Source organism: Brassica oleracea, chromosome C5 (genome assembly GCF_000695525.1).
Source record: "Brassica oleracea var. oleracea cultivar TO1000 chromosome C5, BOL, whole genome shotgun sequence".
In the NCBI taxonomy this organism is placed as follows: domain Eukaryota; kingdom Viridiplantae; phylum Streptophyta; class Magnoliopsida; order Brassicales; family Brassicaceae; genus Brassica; species Brassica oleracea.
This window is the reverse complement of record NC_027752.1, coordinates 17,630,089-17,647,486: the sequence shown is the minus strand read 5'-3', so window position 1 is coordinate 17,647,486 and position 17,398 is coordinate 17,630,089. Positions and strand designations below refer to the sequence as shown.

Here is a 17,398-nt window from a genome sequence, read left to right as displayed (position 1 = left end):
CAAAATATATCGGTGGAATTTTATGTTTACCACTTTTATGGTATTTTTATTCATTTTTACCATTATTAAAAGGATATTTTCAAAAATACTTTATTCATTAAGTGGCAAAAGACTTTTATACACTTGTTCTCTAGACTATGTTTTCGAATTATACTGTTTCAAATTCGAACTTTTTTATAAAAAATTTTTTTGATTTTTTTCAAATTTTTTTTCTTCAAAATTTCTTTTTGAAAATCGAAAATTAAGTTTGAAACTATTTTTTAAATTTTTTTAATAAATTTTTAAGTATTTATTTATGTATTTATAAGAATCCTAAATTTCACATTCTACAAACCATATCACATCTCTCAACTCTGAACTCTAAACTCTAAATCTAGGTTAGTTAACCTTAGGTTTATAAATGTCTTTTACCCTTTATTAAAAATGAAGATAAAAGTGGTTAGTGTAAACATGAAAAGTGGTATTTGTTACAATTTCTCAAATATATATGTGTACATATATATAAATATAAATATTTAATTATGGATATTTTAAAGAGTCAATTGGTTGAAAACCCAAAAAAGTTAGTAATTAGATAAATGTAATAACAGTAAAAGTTTGTAGTCTACAGTATTAAATGAAGGTGTAAAATTACGTTAATCTCCTCCCAGATCTCCAAAATGCAGTCTCCAGCAACCGCCACTCTCCCTCCGACGATGCTTCTGAAAAAGGAGAAAGGTTTAAGTTTTAAGTAGGCACGTGAGAGAAAGAGAAAGGAGAATCTGGTTTGGGATTGCAACGTATAGGCTCAGAATCTGTGCGGAGGTGGTGGTCAGAGGGACGAGTCGGCCAGGATCGGAGGATCAGATTCGCGGCGCAGACTCGGTGGAAGATTCTGAAGACGTGGTTAGAAGATAATAATGTGTTGTGAATCTTAACCGACGATTTACATTTGTAGAACAGTGGAGTAACTTAGGGTTTGTGTGTATTGAGATTTGCAGAGAAATTGAATTTGTGAAGAGAGAGAAGATACATAATATGGAATCTATGATAGGTAGAAGTAATAAGGGCAGCAGAGACATTAAAGAAAATGTACAGTGTATAATAGTGATTTTTGGTATATCGCTAATTATGCATAAACGTGTAGGTAGGGAATGCAAATTCTCTATTTTAAAGTTACGTAAAATCAAATCCAAAATATCTTAAATAAAATATTCTAAATTCAATTTCATGTAATTTTAACCCAATTCAAAATATTTTAATTAAAATATATTAAAATTTAATTTATCATTTTCTAATTATTATTGACTAAAGACAAATTTACAAAATTTTATATAAATCTACAAATTTACAAAATTTTATATAAATCTACAAATTTATAAAATTTTATATAAATCTACAAATTTATAAAATTTTATATAAATCTACAAATTTATAAAATTTTATATAAATCTACAAATTTATAAAATTTTATATAAATCTACAAATTTATAAAATTTTATATAAATCTACAAATTTATAAAATTTTATATAAATCTACAAATTTATAAAATTTTATATAAATCTACAAATTTATAAAATTTTATATAAATCTACAAATTTATAAAATTTTATATAAATCTACAAATTTACAAAATTTTATATAAATCTACAAATTTACAAAATTTTATATAAATCTACAAATTTACATTTTTATCATTTTATTATTGGATTTACCCTTTTCTAATTATTATCGACTAAAGACAAATTTACAAAATTTTATATAAATCTACAAATAATTAAATAATATATACTAACTAAAATGATATATATATTTTCTGGCGATATAAATTTTTAATTTTTATCTCTGTATAAATAAATAAATATATTTTGATAAAATACAATTTTATTAATAAAAGAAAAGGAGTAAAAATATACATGACATGGTTTAGTCATTTTTAAAAGTTAGAATCCTTCTAAAAAAATAAAAATTGTGGGGATTTGCATTTTGCTCCTGCATTTTGTAGATAATATGCAGAGGCTGGTAATCTAAGCTATTCTTTTGCTTCAGATTTGATACTTTCTAACGCGAGGAAGAAAAACAAAGCCATGGGTTTTGTCTTAATTTCTTCTTGTCCCCCGTCCTCGCTCGTGCTCGCTTCTCAGCTTCATCAGGTCCGTCTTCGCTCTTCTTCTTCCGAAGCTTAGAATCCGATTTGTCTTTCCAATCTCTAAACAACGCCCTCTTGTTGTTGGTCACAATTGTTTTTTTTTTCGTATTGATTTAGTTCTCTGCTCGAATCAAAAGCACTGAAATTTCGGTTCGTCCTCAATTGGCTCCGGTTCGTAGAAGTAGAACCTTTACTGCAAAACCATGCTGTTTCAATCTCCCTCAAGAACCAATTCTCTCGGAGGCTCTCAAGGTACTCTTATCCCACTTAAAGCTAGTGACTTTCATTCGATTTGAGCTGCAGATTAGTAGACACCAACTACGTGATTGGTTATTCCAAATAGCAATAAGGAAATTGTATACCAATTCTTGATTGTGTGTGTTCTAGATGAATATTGGAGGCTTACCTTTCATGGCCTAATCCTTGGCATGATAATGATGCATCTAGCAATGTGGTTTGTTTATTGATGTCTTTAGGAGCCAATTGCATTTATGGGTGGGATGTTTGCTGGACTACTAAGACTTGATCTGAACGAAGAACCGCTTAAAGAATGGGTGACGCGAACAGTTGAAGCCTCAGGTATCACAGAAGAGGAAGTAGCTGATGCAGATGGAATGGCCTCCAACGAAGAAGAATCTCCTCAACAGATAGAGATTGAATGAGGTCTTGAACCTTTACTCATTACCGTTATCTCACTTCATACAGCAGTTGTGATTGTGGTTACTGTCTGTACCATCTCCAAGGAGAAATGTAACAGCTTGCTTTTTGTATGTATGTAACCGTAAAAACTAAAACGAGAGTTGAGCTTTCAAAATAAACTCTTTTGTTTACAGTTTACACGTCGTCACTCTATCACAGTACAGTTTCGTAGATGAAATTATCCCTGCTGTTTTTGTCCGAACTGATCAAGGCCAACCAAACTAAACAGAAACTTTCGGTTTTCGGTTCGGTTATGATCTTGAGTTTGGTTTAGTTCAGTAGGGTTTTGAAAATTGGTTTGGTTTTACGTCTGCTTCTGTTTTTGATTTAAAAATAAATAAATATAATAATCGAAAAATAGTTGAAATAACCGAACTAAATTAACTTAACTGACCAAAATAATCGAAATTACCCAGAATATCCCGATTTTTAAGAAAGTTATACCCAATTCTAACCGGAAACAAAAAAAAAAAGTTATTTTTGAAAATAAAAGTGATTACCACAATTAACCGATAACCAAACCAAAATATAATTCAGTAAATTTTGGAATTATTTTTTAAAATTTTGGTTAACGGAAAAACAAATCTTCGGTTTGGTTCGGTTCTGGAAAACCGAAATCGCAAGGCTATATGAAACAATTATTAACCACAGATACTTCGGTCAAGAACAACTAAGCGACGTCACTGTTAAAGCCACATCGTTTTAAGTCATCTGATGAATCTGCGCTCTTGCCAAGACGGAAGTGAGTTCTGTTCTGTCTCTTCCTTTTATCAATTCGCTGTGACTATGGCCTCGCGTTTATTATCGACGACACTCATCACACCGCCGGCAAATCTCAACAAATCGTCGTCGGGTCTAACGGCGAGAGTTAGGTTGAGAAAGGGAAGGCTTAGTATCAGGGCAGTAAGCGGCAGCTCTCAAGGAGGTTCCGTAGATGGAACCGTGTACAAAGGCGTTTATGGTCCCTGGACCGTTGAGCAGTCTGATGTCAAAGAGGTGCGTCTCTTCCATACGAGTTATACTTCAATTGGGTTCCTTAAAAGTTAATATATTGGATGGTTGGAACATGCAAGTTGAATCCTTTATCACAGTTTTTAACTTTTTAAGTCTAATTTGTTCATGCAACTCAGGAAAGATAGAGTTTTTATTAGCTTTATGTTGAAAAAATTTGCTTCTTGAACTTTGAAGTTAAGCCTATCTAGTACCTCTTCCTCTTCAGGTTATTTTGTACAGATCAGGACTGGTAACTGCTGCTGCTTCCTTTGTAGCCGCTTCTTCTGCCGCCTTTTTACCGGAGAACTCATGGTTGAGTGAAATAATCAAGCAAAACCAGGACTTGTTCTACCTTGTTGGTGCTGGTGGTTTGGGGCTATCTCTGTTTCTGATTCATATATATGTAACGGAGATCAAGAAGACGCTTCAGGCTTTATGGGCACTTGGTGTTGTTGGTTCTTTAGCCGCGTACGCTTCCCTTGCTAGACCAGCTAGTGATAGCTTGGTTCAGTATGTCGTTGATAATCCAACTGCTGTTTGGTTTGTTGGTCCTCTTTTCGCTTCCCTCACTGGGCTCGTTTTCAAAGAAGGTAGTTCGAGGATGTGGTTTACTAATGTATATCAAGCTTCATAGTTCATGCTAATGTTCTTGATTTTTTTTTTTTTTTTTTTGCAGGGCTCTGTTACGGTAAGCTAGAAGCTGGCCTTCTCACGTTCATCATACCCTCAGTACTTCTCGGTCATTTGGTAAAGTATCTTCCTGTTTCAGCTACCTTAGTATCACATCCTTGAATCTTGGTTAGGTCATGTTCTGAGATTAAGTAATGAGTGATGGATTTGCAGAGTGGCCTGATGAATGATGAGGCGAAACTGGTGTTGCTAGGAACATGGATGGCACTCTTTGTAGTATTTGCTGGGAGAAAGTTCACTCAGCCTATAAAGGTACACTTGTTGTTCACTGAAGATTCGTATATGGTGGTCTTGCTATCTCAAATAGTATCATAATGCTATAACACTAAATCATATGTGGTTTGGTTTGTTGGTTGTTGAAGGATGATATCGGGGATAAATCTGTTTTCATGTTCATGGCTCTTCCGGAAGATGAGAAGAAGGCTGTAGTTGCAAAACTCGAGCAAGATAATTTTGGTTAAGACTCTGAATGATTTTACAAAATGTTTTAAGTATCTTCAAGAACATGTAAATATCATGTACCCGTAGGTGATGTATACTAGTGGGGAGAGACGCGAGCATAAACATTTTGTATATCTTTATCTTGCATTGATAAATGACAATAGAAATCACAAAACCTAATTTTCTCTCAACTCTCTCTGCGCGACTGTAGATCTTTAGTACTGCATTTCTTTTCTTGGTATGCTCAGAATCCTTATTGGGTGTGTTTCATTATGGAACTTTTGGAAGGGAGTTGTCTCTTCTGTGACCCTGGTGTGTTTTCCCAGTGTTTTTTTCTTGTTTGTGTATGGCGTGGTTCGTTTCTGTCATGGTTCTGGTTTTCTTGTGATTTTGTTTAGGTGGTTTTTTTGAAAGTGTCTTGCTCCCTTCAGTGTTTGGGTTTTAAGGGTTCCTGTCTCCAGCAGTTGGTGTAGGATGAATGCATTGAACTTGTAGCTTCATCAGGTCTCTGATTACCTTGGGACGAAGGTTAAGCAAGAGATGATATTATCCTTTCTCCAGTCAAGTTTAGGCTGGTGCTTTTAACTCCTTCGCTTGGGGCTGCCTCTCGCCTCCTTTATGTTGTAGCCTTTGTAGTAGCCGGTTACGTTTGAAGTGACTGATTTCATGGAGCTAGAGATCTCCACTAATCTGAGTTTTTTTCAAGCCGCTAATGTAGATAAAAGAAGAGCTAAGAAATTTGGAGGGTTCGAGCTCATGGTTTTAGCAGATCATCCTTTAATATTCAGATCCTTGATCAGCTGCACTATTATTCCTTTTATATTTTATGAGATATTGACTTACATGGTATCCATTTCAGATTTCATATCATGAGTTTCCATCGCAGATGGTGTAAAATTACAATCATTGATGTATGAGGAAGCAGAAGACATGTCTTCGTGCATTGTGTTTGCTTTTGTGTTTCTTTGATTTGGATAACCTCTTTTAATATTTTCTATCCATCCTCTCTTATGGCATACTTACTGGTATGATCTTATACTTTGTTTTGTAATATTTTGAAACATTTTGCCCATGTGGCTTATTAACGATACACAGGCACACAGCCATAAAAATGACAATAGAAATAATACTCACTATATGTTTGTTTCATTCTGTGTGTTTTGACTACATTCCAAGTCTGCGTGTCTCTAAGCACGCAATTGGTTATTCAGTCAACTAATTGCAAATATGCAATCTTAAGTCCATGCTCTTCATTAATTAACTCGTTACACAAAATAAATATTTATATAGTAAAATGCAACATTTGTAATTCGATCTGGTTTATCGGTTTGACTGAGTATCAATATGCTGAACAATTACGGTGTGGTCATGATAATAACAAAAGCATAATGTATATATACATAAGTATACTTTACAAAAATATACATATGTAGATATTTTTATTATTATTAATTACGGTGCAGTTTGTAAACATTTGGATAGGTTTTTGAAATTATTTTCCAACAGCTTCGACTTGAATTTGCTCACATGCGTCACAAAACATTTCTTCACAAGTCTACGAAAACGTCTTTATATCATCTTATATATTAAAATAGAAATCATAACTTATTTCATGTGTGATTTTTTAATTTGGATCATCACTTAGAAATTTTATTAGCTGTATTTTATTAAGACTAATAATACATAGAATCTTTAAAATACTTTAATCATAATATCTTTTGATATCTTTTCATTTTAAATATAAATATATTTATTTTAAAATTCTAACAAATCTGTTTTAAAAGATTTTTTACAAGATCTTCATTTTCGAAATTAAATTTAAATATTTTCACAAATCAAAATTAGTTTGAAATATTATTATACTTTAATAAATTCAGTTATCGTTTATAAAATGAAAAATAAAAAATTCTATAATATTTTATCTTTTATATAATCATAATCAATCATATTAAAAGAAATTATTATACTGAGCTAAATGTAATAATATTATATTAAATTTATAAATTTATATATTTTATTTTCGTAAGTATAAAATAATTAAGTTCAAAAATAAAATCTAAAATATTGGTAAGATGAGTTAACATTAGCAAAATATATAATACATGTATAAAAATTAACATGTATTTCTTTAAAGCTAATGATATAAAATCTTTGTAACTACTTTAATCATATATTAAAACAGAAGTCACAACCTTGATTCATGTGTGATTTTTAAAAAAATGGACCTAATGAACCTATTCATAGAAAGTCCTGTTACATTTAATCTCTAATCTTATCATTTAAATTTTGGGCCTACCAGAAATTTTTATTGAGCTATCAATAATTAGATTTAAACAATAGATGATCCATTGGATTTATAGATAGTTAAATTAAATAGATATAATTTAATGTTATAATACTATAACTCCATATGTTAATTATTTAAATATTTGTCGATGTTAATTTTTAAAATTATAAATATTTTTTTTAAATAACAAAAATCATAATTTATAACAATGGTTAATCTTTACTACCTTAAATCAATGAAAACAAATGAACTATATAGTTTATTTTAAAAATTAAACAAAAACTAAATGTTTAATTATTTACTCGATAATATAAATCTATGATGAGAAAAGTTTAATTTTTAAAAAACTTTCTAAATTTGTGAAATGTTACAATATTTTTTGAATATGACAATAAAACAATATTTTACTAATATATATATAGTTACGATTTTAATAATGAAATAATATTCCGAAAATATATATATCCTATCATCCACACAAACTTATTACTGTTCAATTGACACCTCAAAGTCCATCACACAAATTACTCACACAAATTACAAACTTGAGCAAGAAGAAAGCTAATTATTTTTAAAAAAAAATTCCCATCTGTTTTCATTTACACCCATCTGGAGCAAAACCGACCCGCCCGCCTGCACCGCCGTACACAACTTGCAGCGTTTGCTGCTGGATGTTCCCAAAAATAGCAATGTCATTGTCATCCTTATTCCCTGCTAACGCCAAACAAACCTGCGACGTATTGAACGCGTACAATGTCCCTTTCCATCCAAGCTCCACGACTGCGCCACCTCTGAAGGCGAACACCACCGTCGGGACCGTCACCGTCTTAACTCCGCTGAGATCAAAGCACGTGTCAAAGATCGAGACGGCCGACGTATTCGGATGCTGCGACATCTTTTCCTTAAATGCCGCTGGCAGTGCCGCATAGGCTTTTGGCGGGAGGCGAGAAACTACGGTTCCGGAGTCGATTATAGCTCCCGGAGCAGAGAACACGGTTGGAGAAATCTCTAGTTTCTCACCGCCGACGCTGATCCCGACGATATCGAGACCGTAGAAGGACGCGCCAGCTCTGATTGTGGACGTCGGAGTGAATTTGACGGAACTAGAGATTCCGGCGGATCCGAAGGTGAGATGTCCGGTGTCGCTGGCTGAAGAAGGGAGGCAGTAGGAGAATGTCTTATTGTACGTTGTCGCCGTCTGGGAAGGGAAAGAGAGCTTGTGACGGCCGAGACCGAGGAGTCCGGCGACACCGGCGAAAAGTCCTTGTTGTTCTCGCCGCAGCCGAAAGAAACGCTGTCGAATACAGTGGAGTTGGTTAGGGTAAATTTCTCCTTGGCGAGTAATCCAACGGAGAAGGATTGATCTCCGTATTGAATACCGTAGACGCAACTCAATCCCGAGCAGGCTCCAGGTTTGCCTAATTGCCCGGAAAACCAATTTTACATAATCTTATAAGAAATTAGAAAACATGAACTTCAAAATTGAAACCATCACCGTTTTCAATATCTCTTTATTTTCTTCTCTATAATTTACATTAAAATAGATTAACTATTATATCGTAATTTTTGTTTCATTGGTAGATGAATATCACATTTTTACTATTTGATATTCTTCTATATTCCACTTTATAGTAAAATAATACCATTGGAATAAAAGTTAATATATAATAGAGTTATTTTATTTTAGCGTAAATTATGAAAAATTTACTTCTAGAGACACTTTATGAGTTCCAATTACACTTAAAGACACATTGGACTTACCACACACATTTCGTGTGTCTAAAGACATTAACACCCTTTAACTAGACCAAACTTCACTTCTCATTCCTCTTCTCTCGTAACTCATTATCAAACCTGACAAGTTCATCTTTTTTACTTAACTCAATTATACTTTCTTAAATACTCAAACCCTAATACTGAAAGTTTCAAAAAAAATCAAAAGAGGATCGATGGGTGTGATGATGAGACCAGAGCTTGTAATGAAATCAATCGTGGATGAGCTCATGAATCGATGTGGATGAGCTATGGATTCATCGTGGGAGAGCTCGGGATCCGCCGTGGGTGAGCTCGGAATTCAGCGACCGTTTCACCGCGCCAATCTCTATTCCTAGAAAAACTCCAGATTTGCTAATCGTCTCACACGATGTTTGCTTTGATCGTGTGTTTTAGTAGAATCAATCGTTACGGTTTTGATTCAAAAAGTCAGATTTAGAACTCAGGTACCAAATTCATTTCCGTCTTCACCATGGGTAACATCTAAAGATTCAAAATTTTAGTTTGGTGTGAGTCAGAAGAAAACTCTCTTGGGCAACGTGTGCGTGGATATTGTTGATGTGGTCGGAAGAGTTGTGGATGAGGATCAGTGGCTCTCTTGGTCAATGTGTGTGTGTGGATATTATTGATGTGGTCGGAAGAGTTGTGAATGAAGATCTCGTTGTCAGTGGTTGTGTTGATGTTGTTGATGTGACCGGAAGAGTTGCGGATGGGGCTCTCGGTGGTGGATACGAAAGTGGTAATAGAGGGAGAGGAGATACTGGAGGTGGTGATTAATGTAAGTGATGGTAGCTCGCTTGGTCAATGTGTGTGTGGATGTTGTTGACGTGGTCGGAAGAGTTGTGGACGGGGATCTCATGGTTGTGTGTGTGGATGTTGTTGATGTGGTCGGAAGAGTTGTGGACAAGGATTTCATGGTCAGTGGTTCTGTTGATGTTGTTGATGTGACCGAAAGAGTTGCAGATGGAGCTCTCGGTGATGGATACGAAAGTTGTAAGAGAGATGGAGGAGATAGTGGAAGTAGTGATTCAAACGGAGGTGGTAATTAAAATGAAAATGGTAACGGGGGGGGGATAGTGATAATGAAGGTGAAGGGAAGAGACATTAGTTCAATCCAGAGAAGAAACTAAAAAAAATGAAAAAACAACTCTTGAATCAAAAAAGAACTTTTCTAATTTTGTGGTCCCAAAACAATTCACTTTATCACATATATCTAGTTACAACATACTTCTCTTTAGACAAAAACATGGTTAATTCTATAACAAAATATACAGCTGTCCAAGGAATGTGTCTCAACTTTATTATGTGTCTCTCAGTGATACATAAAATCATATTGTGTCCCTTAGTGTAACTCTCTCCATAAATAAAGGAAAACTTTTTGCTCCATTAGATATGCTTTGAGAGAGTAAAAGAAAAACGAAATCGAACCTGTAGCAGAATAGAGACAACGACACTCCGCCGATAAGCAAAGGACGTTTTTGTATGAAGAAGACTTATATGGGTTGAATATGGGTTCCTTTTGGGAATAACAAGTAGGAATACATGGCTTGCATTGAATCCACGTCAGATCGCTTCCTGTGTCGAAGATCAAAGACTGATCTTGCTTCGGTGTTCCGATTCCGACCGTCACGACGTAGTTTGCCGATCCATAGATGCTTCCGTGTTTAGCCGGTAGATTCGTTGTCTGGCTTTGCCTCACTCCATCTGTGAGGAGCTTCTTCGACAGTTTCGAATGAATTGAGTTTACGCGCGCTTGGTCGAGTCTCAGGATCTCCGCATGGTCTGGACTCGTGGATTTGCCTCTTGTTAAACGCGAGCACGTGCCGTGCCTATGTGTCACGTGCAGTGAGGACTTTGTATTAGACGCTGAGTGGGAAGATAAGCTCACGTTAGAAACAAAATTCATACCGATTCTCCAAAAAAATAAATACTTTTTGTAATAACAAAATATTAATTACAGTCATATATGTTTTTTTTTGTTATATATGTTTTTTATTCATACACATCTAACTATCGCTTCATTCCTAAATCACGTTATGGTAATATTAATGCCATATTTGCAGAAATTTGGAATTAATTGTAACTTAATTGATACTCGTAAACAACTAAAGTATGCATCGGTATCATCATTACATAATGAAATCAATAATACAAGTATATAAAAGGGCAAGCTAATACTGTATATATAAAAGGGCAAGCTAATACTGTATATATATATATATATATATATATGTGTGTGTGCAATATGCAATGTGCATCTATCTTATGTATAACACTAAAACACAATGAATCACAGTGAATTGAATTGGCTAAGGGAATATTACCTCTTGCAGAAAGAACACAGGGTGATGATGGTGAAGGGAAGAGAGAGTTGAGTTGGATAGTATGAGAATCAATCTCTTTCCTCTGTTTCGCTCGAGCTCCCTCGCTACAATCCCAACTGAAACATACACAAAGGATTATTATGATATTTAACAAATTCCTATTAAAGCTCATTTTTGCTCTCTTCTTCTCCCTCACAATATTAGAAGTGTCGCTCAATTTCATGTTAAGGTTGGTCCTTTTATAACCAATCTCTTGGATCAAGAAAGCAGCCTCGAGTGGAGGTTGCTAAAGTTACGAAGCACTCCAATCATCAACTAATCTCTTTAAACGATCTTTTTTTTTTAACACTGAAAGTTTATTAGAAGATTGAAACAAAAGTTACAAACCAAAGATGGCAAGGATTAACATCCTTCCAGAAGTGAAGCCGGACATGATTAATATCCAGAAGTGAAGCCGGCGAGTTCGAAGTACGAACATCCTGAAGATAAGAAGTCCAAACAAGGGAGACATAAACAGAACGATCTTACAAAAGCAAAAACAACAAACAAAGGATCTAAAGCATTACAGGCAAAAAGATCTAAGGATACAAAACCGAAGCTGAAAGCACGAAACACACATGAACCCTTCCATAGAAGCAATTTGTAGCTGGAGTTGAACCTAAGAACTAAGGATCTGCGGAGTATCCAATCTAGAGGAAGTCAAAGCACGATCCCAACAAGTAACAACACCGGCGAAGAGGATCATGTAATAGAAACGAGCAACAACACCGAACTACTTACACCACACTTACATCAAGAATCACCATCCGCAACATAACACTGGCACAAGGTAAACCTTGAAACTCCAATAGGGAAAAACGTCTAAGAGGATCAAAGGTTCTTACACACGGACACTCATGTACCCAGCTTAGCCCATCTACAAGCACAAAGCTGGTCACGTCCTCGCAAGAGAAGAAACCGAAGATCGAGACCACTGCATCGTCTTTAAACCAATCTCCCCAAACAGAGAAGAAGATTGTAGATGGCTCCACAGCAAACTCACATCCGAGAGACGAAACCCCAAACCGAGACCAGGCCAAAAGCGAAGAAGCAAGACTCGCGAAGACATGGAAAAGTAGAGGTACCCAGATCTAGAAGCGATGATTAGATCCAAGGCCACCATGATCTTTTGTTAAATCGTTGAAAAAGCACATGCATGAAGAGAAATTTTCAGATCTGCCATGGATTTGCAGACATGCAAGCTCCTAAATGCCAACTCCTCTGCAAACAACCGACCTTTAAACCTCGCCCTCCTTCCAGATCACGATGCCTCCACCGAATTCAAGAACCACCATCGGCTCACAGAACCAGAGAAGCATAGAAGCACCAGAATTAAGACATATCGGCCCACAGAACCGGAGAAAGCAGAGAAGCAAACTAAAAACGAGATAATAAAGAAGAGAAACTCCGCCTACCGGCAAGGAACGCACGGCGGCGGAGGAGAACTTGGCTAGGTTTGAAAGTTCTATCTAGAGAGCATTTTTTTTATTTTTCACTTTGTATGTGTTTTTATAAAGCTTTGACTATAAACTCTTTAAACGATCTACATTGGTTAATTTATTTAATAATTAATATCCTTTTTTTCACTTAACAATTCAATACTCATTTACATTTTAGTTTTGAAAAATAGTTTTATTGGATAAAATTTAACACTTTATTCGACAATTTTTATTTTATATTTTTATTTTATAACTTCATGTTATTAGTAATTTTCAACTGAAATTAAATTAATTAAAATTACATATTTTAAATAATATTTAGTTGTTTTATTATATATTCTTGACTATTTTAAATACAATACTGGACGGTATGTTGACTAATTTCCAACGAATGATGGCATAAAAAAATTTGGTAAAATTTATTTTGGAGTTGATTGAATATTAATTTTGAAATAGGTAACTGTTGAGATTTGAATAGGGAAAAAGGTAATTAGCAGTATTTTGGATACTGAAAAGGTTATTGTTAGGATCCATTTCACAAAAAAAAAAAAATTTAAAGATATAAATAAAAGTTTTAGAGAATAACTAAAAATAATTATGGTCAAATGATTTTTTTGTAGTTAAATGAAATGAATCAAACTTCTATTTATAAAGTAAAAAATAATGAATTGATATATAAACATATAAATTGTTTACTACAGTTAATTTTAATTGGATGAGATAAAAATGGTAATCACTAATTAAAAACACTTGTCACTGTCTTACCAATTAATTTTCTCTTTCACACACCGATTTAATTAGCGTAATGAAAGGGTATAATGATCCAGTCAACTATTCATTGAGTTGTATGTTAAGTAAGTATCAAGTTATGCATGGCTGTTTGTGAAGCTTGTTAATTAGTTTGTGATGTAAAATAAAGTTTCAATTATTTTAATTAGGTCTACTCACATTTATCTGGAACCGACAAACCAAACCAAAAAATCCGGTTCAGGTTTTGATCAAATTAGTTGCACGAGGGATCTTACATCTCTAACCGAAAAACTGAAACTGAACCGAGAACCGAATATCCAAATTTTATAATATAGTTTATATGCTTATAAATATAAACTATATTTAATTTTAAAATAATCAAATAATTTAAAATAATATTTATAAATGAAAATACCCAAAAACTGAATTACCAGAATACATTTTATCCAAAATTTTAATTATTTGAATTATCTAAATTTTAATTGAAAAATCCCTAAAAAATCTGATATGTAATTTAAAAATCCTGAGTTTTCTTATTTTTTAATTGGAGTTAACCTAAAAATCGAAACCGAGCCAAATGGATCCAAAATTACTTAGAATATTATTTGGTTTCCAACTTGTTACCCAAACTAAATTTTGTAAATATTCGAACAGATTTTAAACCTCTAGAATTAAAGAACCGATAGATCCAAACCGAAACCAAACAGAAAACTGAATACCCATGGCTAATTTTAAGTGTCGACAACACATGTATATATTTTATTCTTTAATTAATACATGACTGTAGTCATTAAGATATTTTTGGCTAAATAATAGAAGAGACAATTCATAAGCTATGTTACATGGAATGGCTGGTGGAGGTGCATTGCTCGGTTCCAAAGCGGAATCAGAAACGTGAGCGCTTGGAATCGATTGGAATCGTCTTGAAGTGACGATTCCAAAATTTTGGTGTTTGGAAGCGTGATGGAAACGCGTTGATCGGAAACTTTGACGGTAGTTGTCATGACCGACTCAACACTGTTAAGGGTCCTAGGGCGAAAAATATTTTTTTTTACCCTCTAAAATTATATGTAGATAATGTTTAAAATGTTTTTAAAATTTAATCAGAAATGTTTTGTAATGAAAATAAAACTATATACATATCAATTAATTTGGGCCCTTTTCAATTTTATTTATTATATTTATAATTTTTATATATAAAAATATAGATTTTTAAAAAATTGGACCCCTTAATTAGTATTATACGGAGGGGATACAGACTTGGACTCGAGGCGGTAGCACCGCTTGTCCCCCTTAGTAAGCCGGCCCTGGTAGTTGTATTGTAGATGTTTAAAGAAGATAAAATATTATTCTTTTGGGCATGCAAGTTGCAAGTTTAATATGTTTGTGGTCCAACATAACTGAGAAAAAATCTGGCTTCGGTACGTTCTAAGCAAACGTAAGTCCAGTCCAACTCAAGTGTTTCTAAATAATGATGTAAATGTATTATGTTTTTTCACTTATTCGTTTTGTTTCATGTTGTTTGTATTATTCAATTGTTGTACATTAATTGATTAGTTTTCGTGCTTTATTTTTCAGTTTCAAAGCAATATAAATAAATATATTATTTACATATATTATTATATTGTTCTTTGTAATTTTACATATTTTTTGAGTTACACTATAGAATTATGTACATGATATTAATGTTTACAATATTTTATATATTAATTTTGGTGTTATTATATATATATATACATTTCTAATTTCTGAATATTTTTAAGTTTTCATTTTTGCGTTTTTAATATTTTCGTTTCCACTTCTCAGATTTTGATTCCATGTAACATAATTCATAGGTTTCCTTAATACTTTAGCGAATGCAAGCAATATGTAAGGTTGCTTTGCATTCAAAGAATTTGGAGTAATAAACTATTAGTATCAACAAAATGTGAAAGGAATGACTTAATGCAATTATTTAACATTGTGATTGTATCACTTGATTCCAGCATGTGAGTACATGTGAGTAACAACCACTGTACACATGCTTGTATTAATTGGGAAGTAATCAATCTCAACGAAAATTATTTCTAATATATTTTAAATCATGAACGTTATACACGTACAATAGTTTAAACAGTTTACCGTAAAAGTTTTGTGAAGTTACGTATAGCGATACTACAAGAAAACATATTTTTTACGAGGACAATATTCGTCGTAAACGGTGTTTTACGACGAATTAACCTCGAAATACGTTTCGTTGTAAAACGTCCGTCGTAACGGAGATTTCGTCGTTGATATCTTGCATATTCACATTGTTTTATCCATTTATTCATGTGCATTTTCATCATATAGATTAGGATTTAGCCATGTCTAGGTTGCATTTTGCATACATATGTCTCTATTAGGTATTGGAGTACCACATGGAGTTCCTGGAGACATTTGGGTACATTTGGAGCTCAAGGGAGGTGATTAGAGTGATCTTTGGACGAGCACTGCCTGGAGCGACTTCTCGGAGCGACTACATGAAGTCGCTGTGACACACATCTCAGAGCGACTTGACCGGAGCGACACAGCGAGGTCGCTCGCACCTCCATCACCCGGAGCGACGTGACCGGAGCGACACAGCGAGGTCGCTCGCGAAGAGCGACCCAGAGCGACGTTTCGCAGCGACCCCTCCAGGTCGCTCCCGAACTGGAGCGACCTCCCGGAACGACTACTGGAGGTCGATGCGCGCCTTCTGTTTGCTCGAATTCATTTCTACTCAAGGGCCTTTTGGTCATTTCATTATGCACGTTTTTACTTCTGAAAACCTATGTTTTAAGTACTTTTGTAAGCCACCAGAGAAGAAATCTTTTTTCTGAAGAACAATTAATAAAACTTCTTTTGATTCAGATTTCATTGCTTAGATCTTGTGTTCTTGTTGATTTCTTGTCTATTTCTCTACATGATTAATCTGAAATCCAATATGGGTTTAAGAGGAATCATAGAGATTAGTGAGTAATCACTTTTTGAATTCATGGGTTAGGAAGATCAAGGGTGATTAGGTTAGTTCTAGGATGTTTTAGTGTAGATCATTCTTGTTCCTTGCTATAATGCATCTTCTGAGTTGGCCAGTCAAAAGTTGATCGATAGGCATTTTCCACCCGAAAGGTGTTCGATGAAATGGCTGAGACAAGTCTCCTAGACTTTTAGTATACTTTGCCAAAGACATTTGTTGTTAAAGATGCTAAGATAGCTAATAGACTTGTTAGTAATGATTGCTTTCACATTATTCAACCAAAGACATTTGATGTTTGAGATATGTTAGTAAATGAACATTCATCTAGACATAGAGTTTGTTTAAGATTGTGTCTAAGCTTAAGCTTGATAGTTTGATTGATCATTTGCCATCCTTAGTTCGATACTTGATCACCCAAGATCTAATCCCTATGCCCATGAGTTCTCTTTTCCCTTAGCCAAGAAAGTATCATTCTGTAATTTAAAATCATCGGTTGCACTTAGATTAAGTAAGTATTGCATTCTCATTGCTTTGAAATCCCTTAGAATTGGTTCGACAATCACTAAACTACAAAATTTGTCTTAGGAGCCTTGAAAACTCCTAACATCAAATTGGCGCCGTTGCCAAATTCTGAGTAGGTTTAAACATTGAGATTTAGTCACTTGCTTGAGACTAAGTCATTTTTATTTTCTTTTGTTACTGATTCTCCTTCTTCACCTCCCTTCACTTTACAGGTGTATGAATTTGAGGAGCAAGGGTCCATCAAACCTAGTTCCAAGATCCGCAGACATCAGAGCTTTAGAGAGAGAGTGTGCTAGAAAGAGACGAGAAGAAGAGCAACAGTCTCACTTGCAGAG

The 17,398-nt window shown here is 34.2% G+C and overlaps 2 protein-coding genes and 1 pseudogene across 2 annotated transcripts; 2 read left to right on the top strand and 1 right to left on the bottom strand.

Annotated features, from left to right (window-relative positions):
• The first annotated feature begins 1,984 nt into the window (after positions 1 to 1,984).
• On the top strand, positions 1,985 to 2,964 carry LOC106293066 (UPF0426 protein At1g28150, chloroplastic). Its single transcript, XM_013728742.1, has 3 exons — positions 1,985 to 2,133; positions 2,247 to 2,381; positions 2,606 to 2,964. The coding sequence occupies exons 1-3, from the start codon at positions 2,068 to 2,070 to the stop codon at positions 2,789 to 2,791; spliced, it is 387 nt and encodes a 128-aa protein (XP_013584196.1). The 5' UTR covers positions 1,985 to 2,067; the 3' UTR covers positions 2,792 to 2,964.
• A 543-nt stretch (positions 2,965 to 3,507) lies between these two features.
• On the top strand, positions 3,508 to 5,140 carry LOC106292557. The gene is made up of 5 exons (XM_013728169.1): positions 3,508 to 3,824; positions 4,048 to 4,411; positions 4,498 to 4,568; positions 4,665 to 4,763; positions 4,874 to 5,140. Exons 1-5 carry the CDS (start codon positions 3,543 to 3,545, stop codon positions 4,970 to 4,972), a joined length of 915 nt encoding a protein of 304 aa, XP_013583623.1. The 5' UTR covers positions 3,508 to 3,542; the 3' UTR covers positions 4,973 to 5,140.
• Positions 5,141 to 7,834: 2,694 nt separating this feature from the next.
• Positions 7,835 to 11,559, bottom strand: LOC106344665 (annotated as a pseudogene).
• Positions 11,560 to 17,398: the final 5,839 nt, after the last annotated feature.

Excerpts from the sequence above, each read along its gene's own strand:
- LOC106293066 (XM_013728742.1), top strand. The coding sequence starts at position 2,068 with ATGGGTTTTGTCTTAATTTCTTCTTGTCCCCCGTCCTCGCTCGTGCTC. Across the intron at positions 2,134-2,246 it reads TCGCTTCTCAGCTTCATCAG|TTCTCTGCTCGAATCAAAAG; the intron begins GTCCGTCTTCGC and ends GTATTGATTTAG. Across the intron at positions 2,382-2,605 it reads TTCTCTCGGAGGCTCTCAAG|GAGCCAATTGCATTTATGGG; the intron begins GTACTCTTATCC and ends TGATGTCTTTAG.
- LOC106292557 (XM_013728169.1), top strand. The coding sequence starts at position 3,543 with ATGAATCTGCGCTCTTGCCAAGACGGAAGTGAGTTCTGTTCTGTCTCT. Across the intron at positions 3,825-4,047 it reads AGCAGTCTGATGTCAAAGAG|GTTATTTTGTACAGATCAGG; the intron begins GTGCGTCTCTTC and ends CTTCCTCTTCAG. Across the intron at positions 4,569-4,664 it reads CAGTACTTCTCGGTCATTTG|AGTGGCCTGATGAATGATGA; the intron begins GTAAAGTATCTT and ends ATGGATTTGCAG.